Source organism: Bactrocera dorsalis, chromosome 1 (assembly GCF_023373825.1).
Source record: "Bactrocera dorsalis isolate Fly_Bdor chromosome 1, ASM2337382v1, whole genome shotgun sequence".
In the NCBI taxonomy this organism is placed as follows: Eukaryota; Metazoa; Arthropoda; class Insecta; order Diptera; family Tephritidae; genus Bactrocera; species Bactrocera dorsalis.
This window is the reverse complement of record NC_064303.1, coordinates 93,006,200-93,028,238: the sequence shown is the minus strand read 5'-3', so window position 1 is coordinate 93,028,238 and position 22,039 is coordinate 93,006,200. Positions and strand designations below refer to the sequence as shown.

General features: G+C 39.8%; 1 protein-coding gene across 5 annotated transcripts in view; it reads left to right on the top strand.

Moving 5' to 3' along the window:
* The first annotated feature begins 3,164 nt into the window (after nucleotides 1-3,164).
* LOC105223499 (protein cappuccino) overlaps nucleotides 3,165-22,039 on the top strand; it is a 128,245-nt gene continuing 109,370 nt past the window's right edge. Inside the window, exon 1 of one of the 5 annotated variants that reach the window (XM_011201235.4) lies at nucleotides 3,165-3,708. In XM_011201235.4, the coding sequence (XP_011199537.2) occupies nucleotides 3,271-3,708 (438 nt within the window). In that variant the 5' untranslated portion in view covers nucleotides 3,165-3,270. The remainder of the gene's footprint in view (nucleotides 3,709-22,039) is intronic. The other 4 variants (XM_029549178.2, XM_011201238.4, XM_029549179.2 and 1 more) reach the window with 4 other exon arrangements.

Sequence of the window (22,039 nt, the reverse complement as noted above, 5' to 3'; positions counted from 1 at the left end):
CTTAGCGCAGCCGACAGGCAAAGCAAAACCAAAAACAAAAACAAATATATAGTATACATAGCATTGCATATGCAATTGCATACATACACAAGACTAAAGTTATTCAATTGAAATTTAAGTAAAACGAAATACGAAATGATATACAAACAAGACGAAAATGAATGCAAAGAAATTATGAAAGAGTAATGAATAATAAATGAAATGAATAAAACTGAGTTGAGCAATGAGTATATTATTTACTATGGAATCAAAAGGTGCTGAGTAAGTAAATAGAAATGAAATTTGAGGTCGAAATTTAAGAAAAATATGGAACATAAACTATAAAGCATGAAAATACATTAACTTCAGCTGCCCCTAAGATATAATACTATAATAGATGTTCATTTATACGCATTATAGCATAAAGGAGTATACATAAATATATGTGGCCCTGGAGGTACTCTACAATAGTTCACTAGCGCCTCCGATGCCCTGTGATATGGTATTCTCATGTTGTTACATGTTTAATTTGTTTCCATTTTCCTTAGTTGTAGGTAGTTTTTTTAATAAGTTTACCTCTTAAAGGTAGCTTTCAAAGGGTCGTACTCTGAAGTTCCAGTTTTATTCAATCGCACAAAAGATAATCGTAATGAAACTCCATAGCAAAGATGAGTTATCCGCAGTCTGTGCGAAGCACTGAACAACTTTCCGTTACTTATTTAGAGCCGAGAGGATTTAAATGGTGATGACCACGACAAAGCCCTTAAACTCATTAGATAAGCTAGAACAAACGCTCTTGAAATCAGTTGAAGTCACACTCTCTCGCTTATTGAGCAATATAAATATACACTCAAGAGCTCCGTAAAGTTCTCAGTACTCCCACAGTATCTAGCGTTCTTAACACTAAAATAATCGCCTAAATCAAGGCTCACTTCGCCAGAAAACTATTTTACTCGCAGTTGACCTAACACATGACACGATCTACCATACAAAGCTTCCCGAAGGTATGAAGAAGTATTGATAAACTATTTGAGCCAAAAATAACAAGATTTTGAGCATAAATCTAAAACTCTTAATTAATTCTTTAAAATCTATATTGTCCAAAGTTTTTTACAATCCTGAAAACAGTTGCTAAAATCAAATTTTCTGAAGAGTCTTGAATGCGCGTGTCGATCCACCTTTAATGGCTTTAATGGATCGAAAATGATTTCGCCGAAGCGATCGTTTGAGTTTGCTGAATATCCAGAATTCAAACGGAGCTAAATCAGTCGAATGCGCTGGTTGCGGCACGTTGCTGGTTGAAAATTTTGCAGAATACTTACGAAGAATCAGTACAGTATGCGACGCTGCATTACCGTGGCGCAAAAACCAAGAGGTGTCGGGTCCTAATTACGGCCTCTTTTTATGAATACCTCCGCACTGACGAAGCATAACACTCAAATAGTATTCCTTGTTGACAATTTGGCCGATCAGAGGGAATTGAGAGTGCATCACACCTCGATAATCGAAGAAAACTGTCAACATAACTTTGATTTTTGAAATGCTTCGACTTAGTTCCCCTTTGCGACGATATTCGGTCGATTGATTATCTATTTCCGACTCGTAAAAATAGATCCAAGATTCATCGTCAATATTAATAATTTTCATGGCATTCTGATAGTAGGAAAGCATTGTTCTACAGATGCCACTGCAACGCTGTTTTTCGAAAAAATTAGCAATTTTGAAACCAATCATGATTTGATTTTTCTTAAGCCCATTTAATAGTTTAAAAGTTCGACTGAGCCTTCCGAGAATCCAACGATGCCAGTAAGAACTCCGACTGTTAGTCGTTAATTCTGAAACAACAGTTTTTTTTTTAGTTTATTGACGTGTTGGTCACCAGGTGATGTCGTCAACGTTTTTTCGAGCCTCTTTAAATAATTGGTACCCATCAAAAACACTTGCTCGAAACAAATAAATATCACCGAATGTCTTTTCCAACATTCTCAACGCGAACCGGAAATTTGATTTCGGACGCAAAATTTAATGAAACTACTTCATTGAATAATATCACTTATCGTAGAAATCGCGGAGTGGAATCGGTAATATTTGGACACTATATACGGACTCCGTTCCTTCGATGGTAACCAGAAAAACGCTTTTAGCGATGGCTCGCCAGTTTCTGAGGGGCCCCGCCAAGATGAAACGAAAACGAATACCCCGAAGACGAGACAAAGGTCGACGCTATCATATTGAGTAGTGGATGAAGATGCGCGAGATATCTAAAGCAATAGGTATCTGATTAAACTACTTGGGTCTTATTCCGCAGAAAAAGTAAGTTAAGTGCGGAAGTAATCCAAAAATGTATACTCGAGCAAGGATCAAGGAAATACTTTCAGGTATTGGCAAAACTTTAAATAAACTACCGGAAGTATAACACTTTCTGAATTTTTTTTTTTAATTTATTACACATTGACTGAAGCTCAGAAGAACTATGGGAGGAAACAGAAAGCGACGATGTATACAGAAAGTCAGGCGATATTATTAGCCTTGTCGTCGCCAGAGATAAGCTGCAGCGTGTTCAACAAATATAGGGAGGCCTTAAGCTAACTGACAGGTCAACTCGGCTTGTCCATAATATTTTGGCAGCGATGAAGCAGACGAGTTGGCTTAGTGAGGAGCCTATCTCGACGAATCCGAGGCAGAAACAACGTCGTGCCCGCTAGGAATTATCAAGATATAGATGTAAATCTACAATAAATGCAGAATTGCAAAACAACTATGGTCAGAGTATGACAAAACAAAACAAAAAACTTATTATATACGTATGTCCACCGCTTGTTGAACCCGAAGGGGCAGCAGTCTTACCTACATAAGTACATGGAGGTTAAGAAAAGCATTAACGCTGTTCTACCCATTTTAAGCACAGAAGCATGCTGTCATCACAAAAGAGTTCTCTTCGAATCTCAATGCTAAGCAAGAACAAGAACTCATATATATTATTTACTTATATTCAGTAAACATTGAATATAATTTTTAGAAATCTATAATAAGGTAGCACCTGCTTTTTATGTCTAACATCTTTTCGACTTTACATTTTCAGTTTCGAAAAGTTTCGGCGAAAAATGTCAACCAAATTTTTAAATTCATAAAAAATCGCTAATTAAAACCAAATTCTTCGATAGAAAATAAAAACAAAATTCATACATACACACACATACTTACACAGCGCGCAGAAATAAACCGATTCCCGATTTCGTGTTGATGAAGTTCTGAGGCAGGAGAGCGTACGAGGCAGTGAATCGCAACCGAATGACGAAGGGCATATTGAAAAATGTTCGCCGAACGCTGAGTATTTGCTTCAATTTCATTTTAGCTTGTTGCTACGAAATACTACCGTTATTTGCAATAACAACAACTCAATATGCAGAGTATGTGGAAGCGAAGGCAGCAGCAACAACAACAACAACAACAACAATAACAATAGAACCATCAACAGCAACAACGCGTGGCGTTCGGCGCTGCCATAGCGAAAACAAAAAGAGCAACAACAACAGCAACAATAACAACAAAAGCAGAAGCTTGAGCTGCAGCAATAGCCAGGAAAACAATAGCCACAACAAGAAGATAAACAAACCTAACAAAGCCACGAGCAGCGCTGAAAACCCTACAATAGCAAACAATGAAGCCTGCCACCAGGCGCCCAAACGTGCGCTGAGCGAGCCGAAAACGCACAAACCATCGATGCAGGTAAGTCGATCGCATAGAAGAACTGGTTGGCTTTTTCTGAAATTTTAATTAACAAATGCACACAACGGAACTAGTGTTGTAATAACAACAACAGCATCATGAGGTGCAAGTGTGGGTGTGTATTGGTATGTTCGCATATAAAATCATCGACAAACAAATACACGAATAAAATTAATGTATTAGGTTAGGTTCGCCGTTCTATTTGTTGTGAGAGCTTTTGAGCTGAGGGCTGATGTGTGGTTGCATTTAATTGACCATCAGGCGTTTTTTAGCTTCATTGAAGTTCTCAGTTTTTAGGGAATTTTCTGTAACTATCTTAACTTCGCTTTAGGAAATAGATATTGCATCGTGTATTAAAAATCTAAATTTATGAAACTCTTACGCTTTCCTTCTTTATTGAGGCTTGCAGCGCTACCTAAGATCCATTGTGTCATAACGAATCGATGGGCCCAGCACACTGATAAATTCTAGTATCCCGATGGCTGCTATTGAGGCGATGTGATCCGTATACAAAGCTTCAAGGTCCTTCATTCTGCATGCAGTCTAGCATCAGGTCTTCAGAAATTTCCGTCTCAATGTCACATAACCAGTGGTTTGCGCAAAAATAATTATATCCATGTTCTTGAGTCTACTTTGCCGAGTATAAAATACCACAAGTCGTCGGAATTTGTCTCTCGACATGTTGATTACACTTTTAAACCTAAAGTGGTTGTAAGCTCCCATGGGCAACTTTCTCTAACGCATTCTAGGGAATTGTTATCAACTTTTACCTCATAGCTGACCCAACTGCAATGTAGGGTTCTGGTCCTATCATTCTGAAAGCAGCAGCAAAGCGGTCAAAGCTTATCAGCGAAGTCATGCCTATATACCCTTGGGATCTGGCACTCAGATGAGGTACACTAAGTTGCAAGCTGATAGACTGTTCAGAGTACACAAAAGTCCGCCGCACCAGATACCCGTAACGCGGTAGAGCCATCATTACTTCCCAAGGCGGTCATGTGCTGGGTCGGCTCCGATTGGGAGGAACCGAAATGCTTTGTGACTTAAACTCTTCCCCCACGTTAAGGAGCCTACCATTCACTGAGGCAGAAAACCATTATCCAGTTAGAGACATTTTTAGATGGGTTTATTATTACTTGTTCCAGCATTTAGCAGTTTTCGACAATTCCATCACGAGCGCCGGACATATAGTTCATAAATATTTGTATATTTGTGTATTGTAAAGTATATATTACGCACTGGTAAAATGGAATGAATTGGTGTTCGAATTGGACATAAAGTTACCGTGTTATTCGAATCCAATTGAGAAGTTTGTCGTGTCCTCCAGAAAGAAATAATAAAATTAAAAGGAAAATAATAAAATTGATTCAAATCAGCCTGTCTGACCTTAACCTGCTTTACAGAAGTTATCTTCAGCGCAAGAAAGAAGCAAGTCAAATAAACATAAATGCGAGACTATTTGTATTATCTTTTAAATCTCAAACGAATATACTATTTATGGGTATTCTAAGCAACAGCTTCGAACATATTCGACAGACTTAATGGATCGCCGAAGAGCTCATACCGTTCGTAGTTTTATTATCATCGATCTTAATCGTTCACGCGGACGGCTCCAAAGAGGTCGAAAACAGTTCTCTCGAATGCTCCAAATACTTTCTCATCTCGGGTCGTCATCGTCCATGTTTCTGAGCCCTATAATAGGGCGGAAATAATGAGAGACCTATAGTTTTTTTCGTCGAGAGAAGCATCTGCTTCTCAATTGCCTACTGATCCAAAATTAGCACCTGTTGGCCAGAGTTATAACAGAGCGCTACTTCTTCTTCTCTTTACTGGCGTAGACACCGCTTACGCGATTATAGCCGAGTTAACAGCACGCCAGTCGTTTCTTCTTTTCGCTACGTGGCGCCAATTGGATATTTCAAGCGAAGTCAGGTCCTTCTCCACTTGATCCTTCCAACGGAGTGGAGATCTTCCTCTTCCTCTGCTTCCCGCGGCGTTTACTGCGTCGAATACTTTCAGAGCTGGAGTGTTTTCGTCCATTTGGACAACATGACCTAGCCAGCGTAGCCGCTGTCTTTTAATTCGCTGAACTATGTCAGAGTCGTCGTATATCTCGTGCAGCTCATCGTTCCATCGATGGCCAATGCACAAAGGACCATAAATCTTTCGCAGAACTTTTCTCCCGAAAACACGCAATGTCGACTCATCAGCTGTTGTCATCGTCCAGACCTCTGCACCATATAGCAGGACGGGATTATGAGTGACTTATAGAGTTTGGTTTTTGTTGGTCGAGAGAGGACTTTGCTTCTCAATTGCCTACTCAGTCCGAAGAAGCACCTGTTGGCAAGAGTTATCCTGCGTTGGATTTCTAGGCTAACATTGTTGGTGGTGTTTACGCCGGTTCCACGATAGACGAAATTATCTGCCACTTCGAAGTTATGGGGGGGGGACCCCCTTGGTGCAGGGGGGGAACCGAATATACCCGTGGTAAGGCATGCCTGTCGTAAGAGGCGACTAAGATCCTGGCCGCCAGTCCAGAGTTGTGTGGAGACTCAACTGGCAGTAACTTCGGTTATGAGGTCTTACCAGAGACTTAAACCTGGTACCACGGGGAGCAATAATGCCCTTGGAGGTAAAACTCCAATCTGCTCATTGGGTTTGGCCCTTTGTGGAGATTCGTGGTGGCTGTGGTTAAAACCCAAATCGCGGGAAGATCTGACTTTGTCAGTTCAAATGTGGAGTTGCATTGCAACCGGGTGCCGGACCCAAAGTACGGCAGAGGTTTTAGATGGACCTCGAGCCCTACCAAGGTGGTTAGTGTGTCCATGCCACACGCCGATTGGTACTGGAAACCTGTCCCAGTTTTCAGGGCGCTGATCAACGCATTGTATTGATCCGTTGTGCTTCTGAGCACCGTGGATTTAAACCTTCGCAGGTAGGATCCCACGTAAAATACGAGACGTTGTTGTCAACAGTGACGTGAGACCTAAGTCGCGAGTACGATGACTGTTTGTTTGATGACAGAAGATATTTCGGCTTCCCCTCGTTCACTGTCAGATCCATTTGCCTTGCTTCCTTGTCCAGTCTGGAGAAAGCAGAACTAACGGTGCGGGTGTTGGGGCCGATCATATCAATACCATCGGCATAGGCCAGCGGCTGTACACTCTTATAAAAGATTGTACCTGCTCGATTAAGTTTTTGCAGCCCAAACTATTTTCTCCAGCAGCAGATTGAAGAAGTCGCACGATAGGGAGTCGCCTTGTCTGAAACCTCGTTTGGTATCGTACGGCTCGGAGAGGTCCTTCCCGATGCTTTTGGTGCTGCTCAACGTCAGCAGGATGGAGTCATGTGTAGAAGTTCACGCAAGTGAGGGCAGTTCTCTGATCGCCATTCACTTGGAAGTGGCCAGAAACGATTCTTTTACATATGACTCAAGCAGCTCACGACTTCCGGTCTTTGACCAAGTATCCTCTGGGTAGCCTAAGAACATCCGTTTGAAGGCGAGCTAAAGTGAGAAGGCGAAACATCCCTTGCATAGGGTTGTGCGCTGGGTTTGGGACCCGCCACGTATGACCACACCCCCAATGAAAAAAAATTATTAGAGCGCTACTAACTTTAGAAAAAATCGTCTAACTATTTTAAAGAAAGGTATTTTTAAAGATTTCTAATCCTTTTCATTGGATATTTCTGGTTTATCGAGCGAAGGGATCTACAATTCATTTAGTTGCAGATGCATTTCAAAGAATCGAAGATAGACTCTTGAGATCAGGAAAGATTGAAGTTTTTTAAACGTTAATTTCTCGGATTGAGTAATATTTTAGACCTACATATATAATTAAAGGTAAGACAGTGTATTTTACTGAAAGGATGTCGCACTAATTATAGAGTTCAGACACATTACAGCTCGTGCAAGCCTTTTGAATAGCCTCTACGTCTGCATATCGCTTTCCTTTCTTGGGCAAATGCATTCTTGCAAAAAAGAAGAAGTCGCAAGGTGCCATATCAGGTGAATACGGGGAATGGTTAATGGTTAAAATGTGATTTTTGGTCAAGTAATCGGTCACAAGCGTCGATCGATGAGATCGTGCAACAAACGCCAACTTTCATCTTCGCGATATTCGCGCCGAACACTTCGAATACGGCGCACAAAACTCTCCATGGTACAACACCGCATTTACATTTTGGCTGGGTGGAACAAATTTTTGTGGACAATACCCTCGGAATCATGAAAACAAATCAGCATTATTTCACTTTTGACTTCTCCATGCTCGATTTTTTGGCTTAAACAATAGTCCTACTCTCGACTTGATGAATCTTTTTGATCCACTCCTAAAGTGTTTTTGACAGGATTCTAAAATATGTGACGCTTATCTTCCTAAATAGACAGTACTGAGGCAAGAAGAACTTAGTGATTTCTTTTATTAAAAACTTTTAACATGTAAATACAGCTAACCACCTACAACTAACTACAAGTTGCAGGTATCCTGTATCGCCTTTTACTCACTCCACATTCCCTTCAAGCAACTCTGCGCGATTTTCTTAATATCTGCCATAATCTTAAGTGCATACTTAAAGGTGCAGTAATTGTTATTGCCAACAATACGATTAAGCATTTACTTTCACTGTTTTTTTTTTTGTCGCAATTGTTGTTGCCATTGTCGCCGTTACGCACATTAAACACTCTCCGATTGCCATTTTGCTGGCGAGGAGTGAAAACAATTTAATGATAAACATCAAATTTCCACAAAATGGGCTTATATTTTACGTGCAGTGCTAAACAGATTGCGACACCGTTTGCCAAGCTCAGCTACACGAACACATGGGCACTACTTGCAACGAATCGTTCTAATTTGTATCGCTCAAAAGTGCGAATTACAGCGAATGAAGGAATGTCTGCGAAAAAAGCAACAAAAAATTAGCGAAACTTGCTCACACCAACATTTCGGCGGCAACCTGCCGAAATCATATTACGAAGTACTCGTCGACATTTTTTCGGTTACTTAAAGTTCGTGGCGCACCTAAAAGTATGCAATGTAGCCGAAAAACGGCTTGTCGAGTACTTTTAAAGTAATGTTGAAGTTGTTTTGCTAATGCAGCATAGTTGTTGTTGCGCACACACTTTCTATGCGTATATTTTCATAAATCTCCTTTAGATTTCCACGCCACTTGCCAGCAACAATGTGATAATACAAAGAGCCGCGAACAAAATTCTAGAAAACCGCGAAATTCTCAAAAGAGAAAATAAAATGGTGGATTTGTATGTGTTGAGCGCCAAGAGTGAGTAAAAGAGATGGAGAGCGTTAATAAATAGAGTGCTGCATCTCATTTACCACAAAATTGCAAAACCTATAATACGCTTTAGCTAATGCGTTTATGCTTGTGTGCGAGATAAGCGCTTACCGTTAGGAAGCTCGCGGCTGCCGTTAAGGTAATGTACAGCTAATCTCTCTTACTCACCTTTTACTGTTATTAGAATTCTGAGAATGTTAATAATTTCATTTTACTTAAGGCGGCCAAGGACTTAATTGGTGTACAGATAATTTGAGAGAATTTAAAGTGAACTGTTTTTCATTGCTAATAGCCTATCTTACCAAAGATATTGTTTAAAATATCGCAGGAGGCAGAATTTTACTTAGAAGATAAGAATAGTTGGCGCTATCCATACATTAGAGTTAAGATCTCCTAGAGATTGCCCCTCTAATCGTTAGTTTAGGTTAGATTTAGACGTCGATCTTCACAGAGATCTCACTTGCGACAGCTTGGAACGTCGGTCAGTTGTGGTATCTAAAACTTCTACATATATAATTGATCATAAGATTCTCACAAATCATGCTTTGAGCCTATTATCGATTTGTTAGTAAGGGTAATGTTAGTTTGATTTATGTCTCCTGGTTCGCCGAAGGAAAGGCGAATGGAAAAATAAGGATAAATACGTCGACATCCTAAATAATGTCATTAATGCCATGGACTAAGGACAATTTACCTGTTATATGGAAAGTTTTTTGTTGAAAATTCGATGAATGGTTTGGAGTGGCCTGAAGAGAACACATCTGGGTTGATGTCAAAAAATCTGTAGGTATCACAAATATGAATGTCCTTTTTGATGAAATTAGGAAGGCATGGCAAGCAATACTAGTGCTGTGCTGTCAGATAATTTTCGTTGATAAAAAGTTTTCGTTTCTAATTAGTTGTCGCACTCAAGTCGTCGATTCTACACATTTTTATTCAAATCTTCAAAAAAAAAAAGATTTTTAATTAAATTTTTTACTATTAGAGTTTAAGTTTAACGTAAGTTTCAATAAAATTTCACAAAAATATTCACTAAACACTTATAAACACTTCACACTATTTAATTTTTCACAATAAAATATTATGCATCAACTTTCGCGTCATAAAATTCCTTCACTTTATTTCGTTGCTCATAAACTAATGACTTTATCCGTTATTGGTGATATTGATGCTCTTTTGTGCTGTTCGCGAGTGCTTATTCTTCTCATTCCTGCTCAGTGATCACTGGTGTGTCATGCGATATTTAAGTTGGTTTATTGCTTTAGTTGCATTTGCGATAAATCATGAGGTTATGATGTGTGTAGGCTTTCTTGATAGAATTTATTCGCATGCGATATTTCATATCAAATGTCCCCTACGTCAACTGATACAAATTATTTTGTAAAAACTCTCATGTGCATACATATGAATCACCTAATTTTAGTGCTTTTCGGCAGGTGAAACCCGCAAGTAGTGCAAAAATTGAATGCCAACAGACTTTGAAAGACTATTTTGCAAATCAGAAATTGTGCTTGTACGTGGGCTGCTATATATATTTTTGGCCTAATAATGATAATAGGCACATTTACCAACGAAAATGTTTTTTTTTTCCGTTGGATTTGGCTCGTCTTGGAAGACCCACACGGTCGATTGCTGTTTTGTTTCGGCCTCATACGCATAGATCCATGATTCGTCACCTGTGACGATCTTATAAACGTCTTTTGAAGCACCGCGATCGTATTTTTTCAGCATTTCTTTACACCAATCCATACGAGCCTTTTTTTGAGCGATTTTCAAATTGTGCGGGATTCAACGAGAACAAACCTTTTTTACGGCAAGGTGTTCATGCAATATCGAATGTATGCTGGTGTGAGAAATGCATAGGCATGCCTCTATCTGAAGGTATGTTACATGACGGTCTTGCATTATCAGTTCACGTACGGCATCGATGTTTTCTGGCACAACGGCTATTTTTGGACGACCTTCACGGAATTCGTCTTTGAGCGAGCGTCGACCAGGATTGAATTCGTTGTACCAGTTTTTCACAGTGCTATAGGATGGTGCTTCATAGCCATACAAAGATTTTAGTTCATCAATGCACTCTTGTCGTGATAATCCATGTCGAAAGTTGTGAAAAATGATCGCACGAAAATGTTCACGAGCTAATTCCATTTTTTGGCCGAGATGAATTTTTTCAATTCCCGGTAAATAAACCAATTCACGATTAAATGACAAAACGTTCTGAGTGATGTTATGCTAAAAAATGTCAAACTTTCCAATGGAAATGTCAGATTGCACCTGGCAACACTTTGTGTTGCCTAGTCCAGAAATATATATACCAGCCTATGTACGCTACTTTTCGCCTCACCGGACTAATGGCCCAAACCTTGCCCCTTCTGACTACCATTTGTCTTGGTTAATGTAGAATGAACTCTCTGAAATACGATTCATTTCAAAACAGGTATAGGGATTGGCTTGATTGAACAACCAATTCGACACAAAAGTAGGCTTGATTCATTCTTGGCAGCCAAGCCGGCGCTGTTCTTTAGGGACGGAATCCACAAATTATCAGAACTATGGAAAAATGTTATAGATCACATAAGGCAATGCCTTGAATACTATTTTGGATGTTTTTTTTTTAAATAAACGTTCAAATTTAAAAAACAAAAAACACCAATATAGTAAGTTATTTAGATAGTCCTTCTAAGAATTATCATACCAAAGCCAGCTCGACCAAGCGAACACCTAAATACGACCAAATAGAACTCCAAAGAGATCTGTTCACGATACTCTTTTTGAAAAAAGAATCAGAATCATCAACGAGTCGAGCAAGAACGCGTTTCTTGCCCAAAATATCCACCAAAACCATTTGAACGGACTCGCAAGAGCTGCCGAGCTCTATTGTCATCTCTCTAACAATTGCCTGAGAATTTTCAAGCACCATATCCTTCACTTTTTAAATATTTTCATCAGTTGAAGAGGTCGAAGGTCGTCCAGAAGGAGGAGCGTCTTCATAGATCTCTCGACCATCTTAAAAGGCTTGGTACCACTTGTATTTATGATAAAACTGAATCACCGTAAGCCTATTCCAACATTCGGAACGATTCCGTTTACGAAATTTGGTTACGTAGTCCAAAAAAACTCGACGTTGTCCAAACTTAAGCTACTTTACTTAAAATGTTTCTTGCCTTTAAGTAACGTCTACGCAAGATACGGAAAATTCGTATATTTATGTAAACACGTTTATTTCATAAATTTAATAATAGCTTAGTGAAACGGCATGTACTGGCTTAGTACCGTCGAGCCGAATTTTCCCTGCAGCTCTGCTTCTCTTGAAATCCTCCCTTTTAGCACTGTGATTTCGTCGGCTCATTTTATGCAGCTTCCTTAACATTTAAGCGCTTGTTTGTTTTTGTTGTGTTTTAAGTCGCTTGCAGCTAAAACGCCATTGGCCTAGTAACGTGTTTAAATCCTATTGTTTCTAGTTCACTGGAATTTGCCTTGCGGCAGCGCAGCAGAGCAACATGCTACGAGTCTTTGCTGCATGCCATGCTGTATTATTCATAAAATATGGCAGGCACGAGAACATAACTCACACAAACTACTAAATACAGCTTGGAAGCTAAGCAAATGTGCACACCATTGTGCCCATACATATTTAAGGCCTTAAGCATCGAGTCAATACGACTAAAATGCTCATTTATTATTGTTCAAACAATTTGCCCTGACCTCTCGAATATTTTGATATTCATGAGGCAAATGTGAGAGATGCGAGAGATGTAAGCTGGTAAGGCATATTGTTTACTGGAAACTCTCCTGAGTACCGCTTAGTTTTCTAGTTAATCGGGTTTGTCTTAAGATTACCCTGAGATTTTTTCGGAGTCTACATATTTGATAATGTTCAGAAGAAGCAACCCAAAGTGCAATTAACCAATTTTTTTGAAACTCTGAAAGCCTTTAAGTAATGTCTACAAAATCATCATTTAATCATTGTTGACGGCAACCATGGACGCTACTAGAAAAAGATAAAAATATAGATGCTAAGAAAAATCTTTGGAGCAATAAAAGATAATGAAGAGTAGCGCATATGGTGAAACCATAACTCTAGACCGACTTATAAAAGGTGAAAATGTTATACTCTTTAGTCGATTAGACGTCCGAACATCCACCATTAAAGCAAGGAGCAGAGAAAGAAATGAATAAGCTTGGCATACAAAAATTACAAGAAACTTCAAATTACCGTTGTGTCTGGAGCTTACAATTAGTCTTATAAACCGATACTCTAAAACCAAATAAGTGTTTACCGAGATCTTAGCTAACCGGTCTTCACTTTCTATTCTGCAATATAGTAGATTGAGATCCAAGCGGTGTCTGCTCAGTAGAACCAAAGAACTCATCACAACGTTGACCTATAGTGATGTGTTCAGTAAAATTTTGTCATTTTTGGATCGAAATGTGGAAAGGCTGCAATCCCATTATATTGTAACTCACAAAATCAAAATTTTTAGAGCAGGGATTTCAGATAGACAGCTGAATTCACTTTTACTTTAAGTGAACAATATTTTTATAGATTGACGTGCCGTCCGTCAGATTGACTGAAGGGTTATGATCTCTCTCAAAATCCCAAAGGTTTTCTTCTTGTATTGTTGACAATACGAACTAAGTTATAATGAGGTAATCGAGATACGACATACGACACGAATAAAGAAGAACTTAACGGTAAATGTATACAAAATTTCTGTATGAGCATGTTACAGCAATTTACTATCATATTCTACCTAAGATTGGGTCTACGTGTTACGTTTTCTATGGAAGATGAACGCGTGTGTAGAAGTTCATGCAAGTGAGGAAAGTTCTCTGAGCGCCATTCACTTGGAAGTAACCAGAAACGATTCGTTTACATTAGACTCGAGGAGTTCTCTCTTCCGGCTCTTCCGGTTTTAGGCTAAGTATCCTCAGCTGCTTCCCTGGCAAAGTCACGTCGTGCGAATGAATGAAAAGACTACAGCTCTGAAAGTTTTCGACGCGGTTTCCGTTGGGGCAAGCTGGAGAAGACCTACGAGTATACTCCGTTAGAAAGACGGAGAAATGGAGAAGGATCTGTCTAGACTTAGAATCTAAAATTGGCAGCAAAAAGCGGAAACGAAGAACGACTGGCGCGTTGTTGTAAACTAACCAGATTCAACAGCGTAAAATATGAGATTTGCACGTGACTAAAGTCTTAAGCACAGTCGTCGTAACAGGAAAAACAGTTTGTCTGAAGATATTCACCATGAACAAAAATTAGAAAGTAGTTCGCTTAAATCCTGATCTTTACAATAAAATCACGGCGACGGAAGTGTTTTGGGGAGTCTACTTTAAAACGAACACAAATATTTGAGCAAACAGAACATTCAGTGAAGGTCTTAAAGTCAACGAAAACTTGTCTCATTCGAGTTGGCCTTTGTTAATGAAGATAAGATCGAGCAAGTGAAGAAAGCAATGCATCAGATAGATAACAATATCTTTTATGAATCGACTTACCATATCTTGGTTCATGGTTTGGGTATGAAAAGACTTGTATCTTTTACAAATACGACGTCGAGTAGAAGTCGCAGAAGATACGCTTGAGAACGTAGCAGGTAGGGTCTCTTCACAAATGCATTATTACTGCTGACGAGATGTGGGTTTATGAATATGAAGTCGAAATTGTCTAACAATCTAGCGTAGTGCTCCAAAAGTTAGCCGAAACTAATGACACAAAAATTCGTTGAAGGTACTGAAGGCTATCCCAAGCGAGGCTCATAACAAGTATATGGAAAATTGGATTGATTGAGGTGTTGAGTGATTTTAGAGGAAATAATAATAAAAATAATAAGGATTTGTATTAAAATATCTGGAAATGTGGTTTTGGTCAGATGATACGAAGGGACTAGACGCTGGTAGTGAGGACAAGATGTTTTCAATTTCTACAAATAAAATTCCGTTAAAGCGGTGAGGTCCCAATTAGGACAGGAGTATTGAAGTATTTATGTTATGTTATACATTTAAAGTGCGCTTACTGCCTTCTGGTTGATCCATACTTAGAATTAGGATCCTGGCATCCTTCTCAGTGAATGGCATAAAACATTGCCAAAGCAACGGCATTTCAGACGAAGGGCTCGATTTGCTTCGAGAATCTAGACTGACCCTCGCCTAACTTCGTACTGTATATTGTACCAGGTTAATTTCATACTTATCCAGAATCGACCTCTAAATAGCAAATATATGTTCTGCATGCAACGAATTCCCGACGCTACTAACCACCTCTTGGCATGCCCAACGAACCGCACTCATCTAATGAGCCTCTCCCTTTGGTCCGACCCTGTCAAAATAGCACGTTTTCTGGGTCTAACGTTAGTTAACTTCAATGACAACTAATCCGAACTTTACCATCCAAGCGGGGACTAGTTAATCGCTAAAGCAACAGCAGTCCTAGTGGGATGTTGCACGAATATTAACCGGCTTACCAAGCCTATTCTAACCTATTGTCTTCTGTGTTAGAAGGCGTGGGTGCTACACGGAACTACAAGAACATATAATATTCACTTCAAAAGATTATTATTTATCCAGGTATATACGTTAATGAGCGAGAAATTATAAAAGTATAAGTAAAATACCAGCCAACTGGCAATTAAGGGTATTCGTGGAGCCAACACTTAGTCTCATCCAGTAGGCAATAACTCTTAGTAGGTAACTCGGTCATATAGGAATAGAAGGAAATGAGAAAGCAGACGAGTTGGCCAGCTCGGCGGAGACTTCTAAACTTCCCCAGACCATTCAGCTCCTTTGATGGTTGTTTCAAGCAATGGATCCTCGTGGAACACTTCAAGTCGTAGAACACAAGCAATACATGGCTTACCACGAAATTACTTAGTGCAGCATTGATTGCAGACAGACCATAAAGCTTCTAGTTCTGGACAAAAGGAAGCTTAGTAACGTTGTAGGAGTCATTCCAGGATACAAACGATAATCCACGGTTCCCAATGCTCCAACTCAGGTTAAATTAGTCAGCTGGAGATCAGGTTGTTTACCACATCCATTGAGTTACTCAATAAGGCTTAATTTAGGTACAGCCCGTGGATACAATGAGCCTAATGATGGTCTAAGTGCGACCGCCTGCAGTTTGGCGCTGATACGTCGCACTTTACAACCAACCAACTAACCTACCTAGTAAAATATCTCTCCAAACACCAGAAACAAATTCCTCTAAGAAAATTAAAGCTTAAACTCCCTGTAATTTAAATTTTCACCGTCGATGCCCTAACGGGACCAGCAAGGCATAGCCTGCAAGCATGATTTGTGCTTACACAAGTACTTAAGACTACCACTACAGACCGGAATAAAAGTTTATAAACAAACAGGGTACGCACACACACACACAGGCAAGCGCCTAGCTCTATTTAATTTAAATAACGGTAAACAAAGAAAAAGATACACTTGTGACGCTGCTCGCACGTAAACAAGTAAAATAAATCAATTTGATTGCCACTTTATAGTCTCAGTGACTTAAAACACAAAGACACAACACACACACATACACAGAGAGGCAGCAGACTTTTACAAAAATTTACAATGAGTACTTGAGTCCCCCGACGCTGTGACCAGCTAGCTGAGCATCCCATTAGCTATTAAGTTTGCTTAGAATTTTCATTGAGGCGTGACGCTGAATGTATGTGTTTATGAATATGTGTGCGTTTGTGTGTGTTGTTGTGTGCATCTGTTCAGCACCTCAACGCATATCGCTTTGATCATTGCGGCTTCCCTGGGGTCGTGTACAACGTGCCTCCGATACAAACTCATTTACGAGCCTCCAATATGCATTACATCTATGTATATTTGTTTGTGTATACGTGCGTGTGTGCGTGCCTAAGTAGTTGTAAGTTGTTGACCGTAGGCTATTGCGTTAGATAGTTAGCTGCTCCCATATAGGTTTGCATAATTTTAACGCAGTTTAGTGCGCCTAGAGCAGATGTATGTGTATATGGTCCTGAGGCTGCCACCGCTTTGCTGCTCCTTTGGGTGCACACTGCAAATTTGACACGTCGCGCGTTGGAGCGCCGAGTTACATATCGCAACGTGACGACGCCATAATTGGGGCATCAGGCAGCAATGCATTTGTGGCATACAGTGTTGTAATTTACTGCGAGAAATGAGGTTAGGATTGAAAACTTGAAGGCCACCGAGCCATGTTAGTGAGGAAGCAGAGATAATCTCATAATAAAAATATAATCTGAATCAAAACACATCCCCTTTTCTAACAAGGAATTCAAGAAGGTATCATATCATATAGATTTTTTCCAAGGTATGGTCGAATTAGTAGGATCCTGAAAGATCTAAGGTTCAAAGTTGATTTATGTAAGGATCAATACATCCGTCCTATTAAGACTGGGGTTGGGTCTTTGGGACTCAATCAGAGGTTGTCTTTTAAAGATGAACCAATTTAAGTCAAAACATATACTCATTTCTAACCAGGATTCGAGAAAAAAACTTCTAAATCTCAATCCGTACAGCTCTTATTAGTCAAGGAATTCTAAAGATTCTAGGGTTCTGAGTTGATTTGTATATGAATCAGTATATTCCTCATATTAAGGCCGATTCACAATCTGCTTAAGAAAATATGATTGCCTATTTACTACTAAGTTACCTCATATTCTTACCAATATTTACGATCTCAAGTCGATCTGATGCTGAGCAATACCAGAAGCGTTAGAATTGGAAAGCACCACTTCGGTCAGCTTGATAGCAAACAATGCTTCAGTCAAGGGGACTCCTTATGGTGTGACTTCTTCAATCTGATGGTGGAGAAAATTATGACATACGCAGAGCTATACAGACTTTAAAAACAGCGCCGTTAGTTCATCTTTCTCTCGACAAAGAAGAAAAGCAAAAGGATCTGGTGGTGAACGAAAACATGTTCAAATGTCTCCTGCGTTCAATTATGGGAAACAATCAGCTCATTGGCGTCTTGGCTCCTCCATCATTGTTGACTGTCACAACTTTGAAGTTTGAGATAATTTCGACTATCTTGAAATCAGGATCAATAACACCAACAGTGTCCGCCTTGAAATTCAACGCAGTATCGTTCTTTCCAAAAGATACTACTTTGGACTGAGTAGGCAATTGAAAAGTAAAGTCCCTTTACGAGAACCAAAATCGAGCATACAATTCACTCATTATTCCCTTCCTGCTGAATTGCACAGAGAAATGGACGATAACGGCATCCGATGAGACGACTAAACTAAAAGTTTTCGAGTAGAAGGATTAGCGGGAGATTAACAGAAGGAGGTCAAGACTCCCTCTCTATCTCCTTCTTTGTGAGAGCCGAGAGAACATATCATAATCCAGACAGGGACTAGTTAGTATTCCTGTAGGAAACAGTACCTTACATCGAGTGCCAATAGGAATTTTGTATACTTTTGATCTACCGTTTTGCACATGACTTTTGCTGTTTTCCACCCAGGTAGCTCCTTGCACCAGGTTTTGATTTTTTAGCATGCCTTTACTCTTAAGCTGTTTTCGCTATCTCTTACTTTGTGTGATGTGCTAAGATATCACAAATATCTTCCGATTGTTTCTCCTTGCTTTAAACTTTTCGCTTTGGATGAAAACTTAGCCTCTTTGAAAAATTCCTTAAGCTAACTGTTGGAGTTAAAAAGTTCGTAGACTAAAAATAATTAAAGGAAAAATATAATGACTCAATGTATTCTATTTGGTAACAGTCGAGATAAGGAAGCACCTTTTAAAGACCATACAAAAATAAAATTGAGATATTTATAAAATCAGATTTAAGTACTCTAAAGTCAACTCGAAGCCACCGTGCATTTTTCAGCACAGCTTTAGGGCATAGTCACACAAATGCCTCCTACTGAATATACAAGTAGAGCGCGAAACAGCCGCGTATGCAGCTAATTTCGAGTAGAATGCAAAAACCCCGCAGTGGGTATTACAATGGGCGAACAACGGATGCCACTGATAGATGTTCGGCGCATGCACGACGCGTTAATCATTTACATGCGACAGTCGGATTGGGGCATTGGGTGCGTGTATTGCTCGCGAGCAGGCGAGCAGGTATGCTGGCAACATTAAAATTACTGCTGCTCGCAGGCTGACTAACTTTTATGCGTTGTCTGAAGCAATTCAAATTAGAAATTGTCATAATAAATTTTGGGAAATTAGAAAAAGAAAATATAAATAAATAAAAAGGGAAATTTATGGCGGAAGACAAGTATTCAAGCATGAAAGTGCTAGGCAAAAATTGTTATAGTGGAAATTTTTTAGGGAAAAAGGTAAACATTTGCAATTATTAATTCCCAAATTTTACAGTTTTGGAACTTTAAATTTTTTCAGGAGTAAAGACACCGTAAAATGCCCTTGAAAGGTGTAGACTATACTGCTGGTAAACATTTTCACAATTTCTTTCAGTCTAGTCGTGGCTCAAGCAGTTCACTACCTCCGGCCTTAGACCAAGTATCCTCTGGGTAGTCAAGAAACATGCGCTTGAAAGTGAGCTAAAGTGAGAATGCAAAACATTCCCGCATCAGCGTTGTGCGCTGGGCTTGGGAGCCACCACGTCAAAAGCCCTACCAATGAAAAAAAGAAAACTGTCTCGAATAACAGACCCCATTTTGATGATGATCCCTGCAAACGTGTTAAGGATTACGATCTGCATGCCCCTAGAACGTCCAGTTCCTTGGGAAGGTGCCGCTGCCCATCTAGTTTATGTCTTCGTTAGAGTAAAGGCTGACATCACGGCCGTCCAAGAAATGCGATGGACGGGAGAAGGACTGAGACGAGTAGGTCCTTGTGGTGTGGGAATAGTGGTGAGAGAGAGACCCCGTTGGATGAACGTTAAGCCGCAATCCACATCAAAACGAAGCTCTTCAACATATCGCTGATTTACGCCCACGCCACGACGTAAGAGAAGGATGATGTGACCAAAAATGTCTTCTAAGAGCCCTTGGACCGCACCTATAAGAGCTGCCCAGGTGATGATGTCAAAACACTACGTACTTAGCGAATTTAACGCTAAGGTGGGCAAGGAAGGTATCTTTGGCACAACAGTCGGTAAATTCGGCTTCCCCAAATTGCTTGAGGAAAAATTTTCAATCTACCTGGTTGTCTCCCGATCGAAACGCCACCAACCAGATCGATCACGTGGTGATAGACGGAACACACGTCTCTAGTGTTTTAAACGTACGTACGCTCCGAGGTCCTAACATTTACTCAGACCATTATCTCGTAGCAGCCAAGATACGTACATGTCTCTGTGCAGCAAAAGATGCATATCAACAAACACAAGGAAAGTTCGACGTTGAAAAGCTGCAATCACAACAGACAGTCGAACGATTTTCTACTCGACAGCTGCAAACGAAACCATTGGTTTTCGGAAAATGCAAAAGAACAGCTGGTACGATGAGGAGTGCCGTGTCGCAGTGGAGAGAAAGCAGACTGCCTAGCTCCCAACGTTACAATTGACCGCAACTCGTGCGGGGTGGGATAAATACCGAGAGCTGAATAGGAAAACCAGACACATTTGCAGACAAAAAAAGAGAAACGCCGAAATGCGTGAGTATGAAGAGCTTGACAAGCTGGCCGTCAGGGGTAATGCTCGAAAAATCCAAGAAAAGGTGGAGAATGAAGGTTTCAACACCGGAGCATACACTTATAGAACCCCCAGAGGTGATCTAGGGACTGATACCCAAAGCACACTGAAATTTTAGACGGAGTACTTCTCCAGCCTGCTGAATGGCAGTGAAAGCATAACACCAGGAGATGGACTCCCCAATGGAGCATTAATGGAGTTTAATTGCCCGACTATGAGAAAGTTCGTATAGCAATTACCCGTCCGCAAAACAACAAAGCGGAATGTATTAGCTTCTTTGAAGAATATGGTTCATTGAGAAAATGTTAAAGTCTCTATACCACAATACCTCGGTGTGCTCGTATGCGTAGCATACTTCGAAAACAGAAGCTTAACTATAATAATATATATATTTTGGTTCAGCGAAGACCTCCACTTGACTGTATGTGTATATATAATACTTACTTTGAACATTGCTTTCTTATGTTGGGTCTGTAAGTATTTTCATGCGGACTTTTTTCCTTTATTCAAATTTTTTACGTTGATTGGAAAAAACTCTAAGTATTACCCGTCTGAGGCTATAACATTTTCCTATATTTTTGGTAATTTGTGGAGTCCATCTTAAAACAACTGGCCGTCACGAATGAATAAAGCTTAGTTTTGATACCTTGTTCTGATGTAAACCGTACATTATACCAGAGAGGGCAGTATGCATCGGCCGGAAGATAAGGTGGTCAGAAAGGGCAATGTCTGGGATATAAGCCGGGTGAGGCAAACTTCCCAACCTCAGTTTTCCAAATAACTTTTAATAGGTCTTTCAACATGAGACCGAGTGTTGTCTGATGAAAAATTATTGGCTCGTGTCTAGTCGCGAATTCCAGGCGTTTTTCAGCAATCGCTGGCTTCAATTTCATGAGTTTTTTCGGTAGTGTTCCCGATTAATAGTTTCGCCCAATTGAAAAGCTCAAAATACAACACGCCTTACTGACCTCATCAAATATAGGGCTTTGCCTTGGCCTTTTTTTCCTTTTTGCAGCTGATTTGGTTTGTTGGCTAGGTTTCAGATATGATTTATCGCGTTTAGGGTTGTCATATTGGATCCATTTTTATTACCAGCCAAAATCCGTTGCAAAAACATGTATCCGACTACTTCTAAACGTATTGAAATGGCTGCTTAGGTAATAGGGAACGATTTTGCGCGGTCTTCTTTTATTTTACAATAATCTTCATCGACTAATGCGTCCAATTCCTCATCTTCAAACTTTGTGGCCAGCCAGGACGTTCTTCCTCTTCGAAACCACCTCTTTTGACACATTCGATCAACTGGAGCATCATAAACTTCCACCAAAGCACGATAACTTTCTGCTGAGGTTTTCTTCATATAAAAGTATTAAAGAAAAACTCCTCCCAACAACACGTTTTGTCAGCCACAGGGTTCTACTTATTTGACTAAAAAAATGT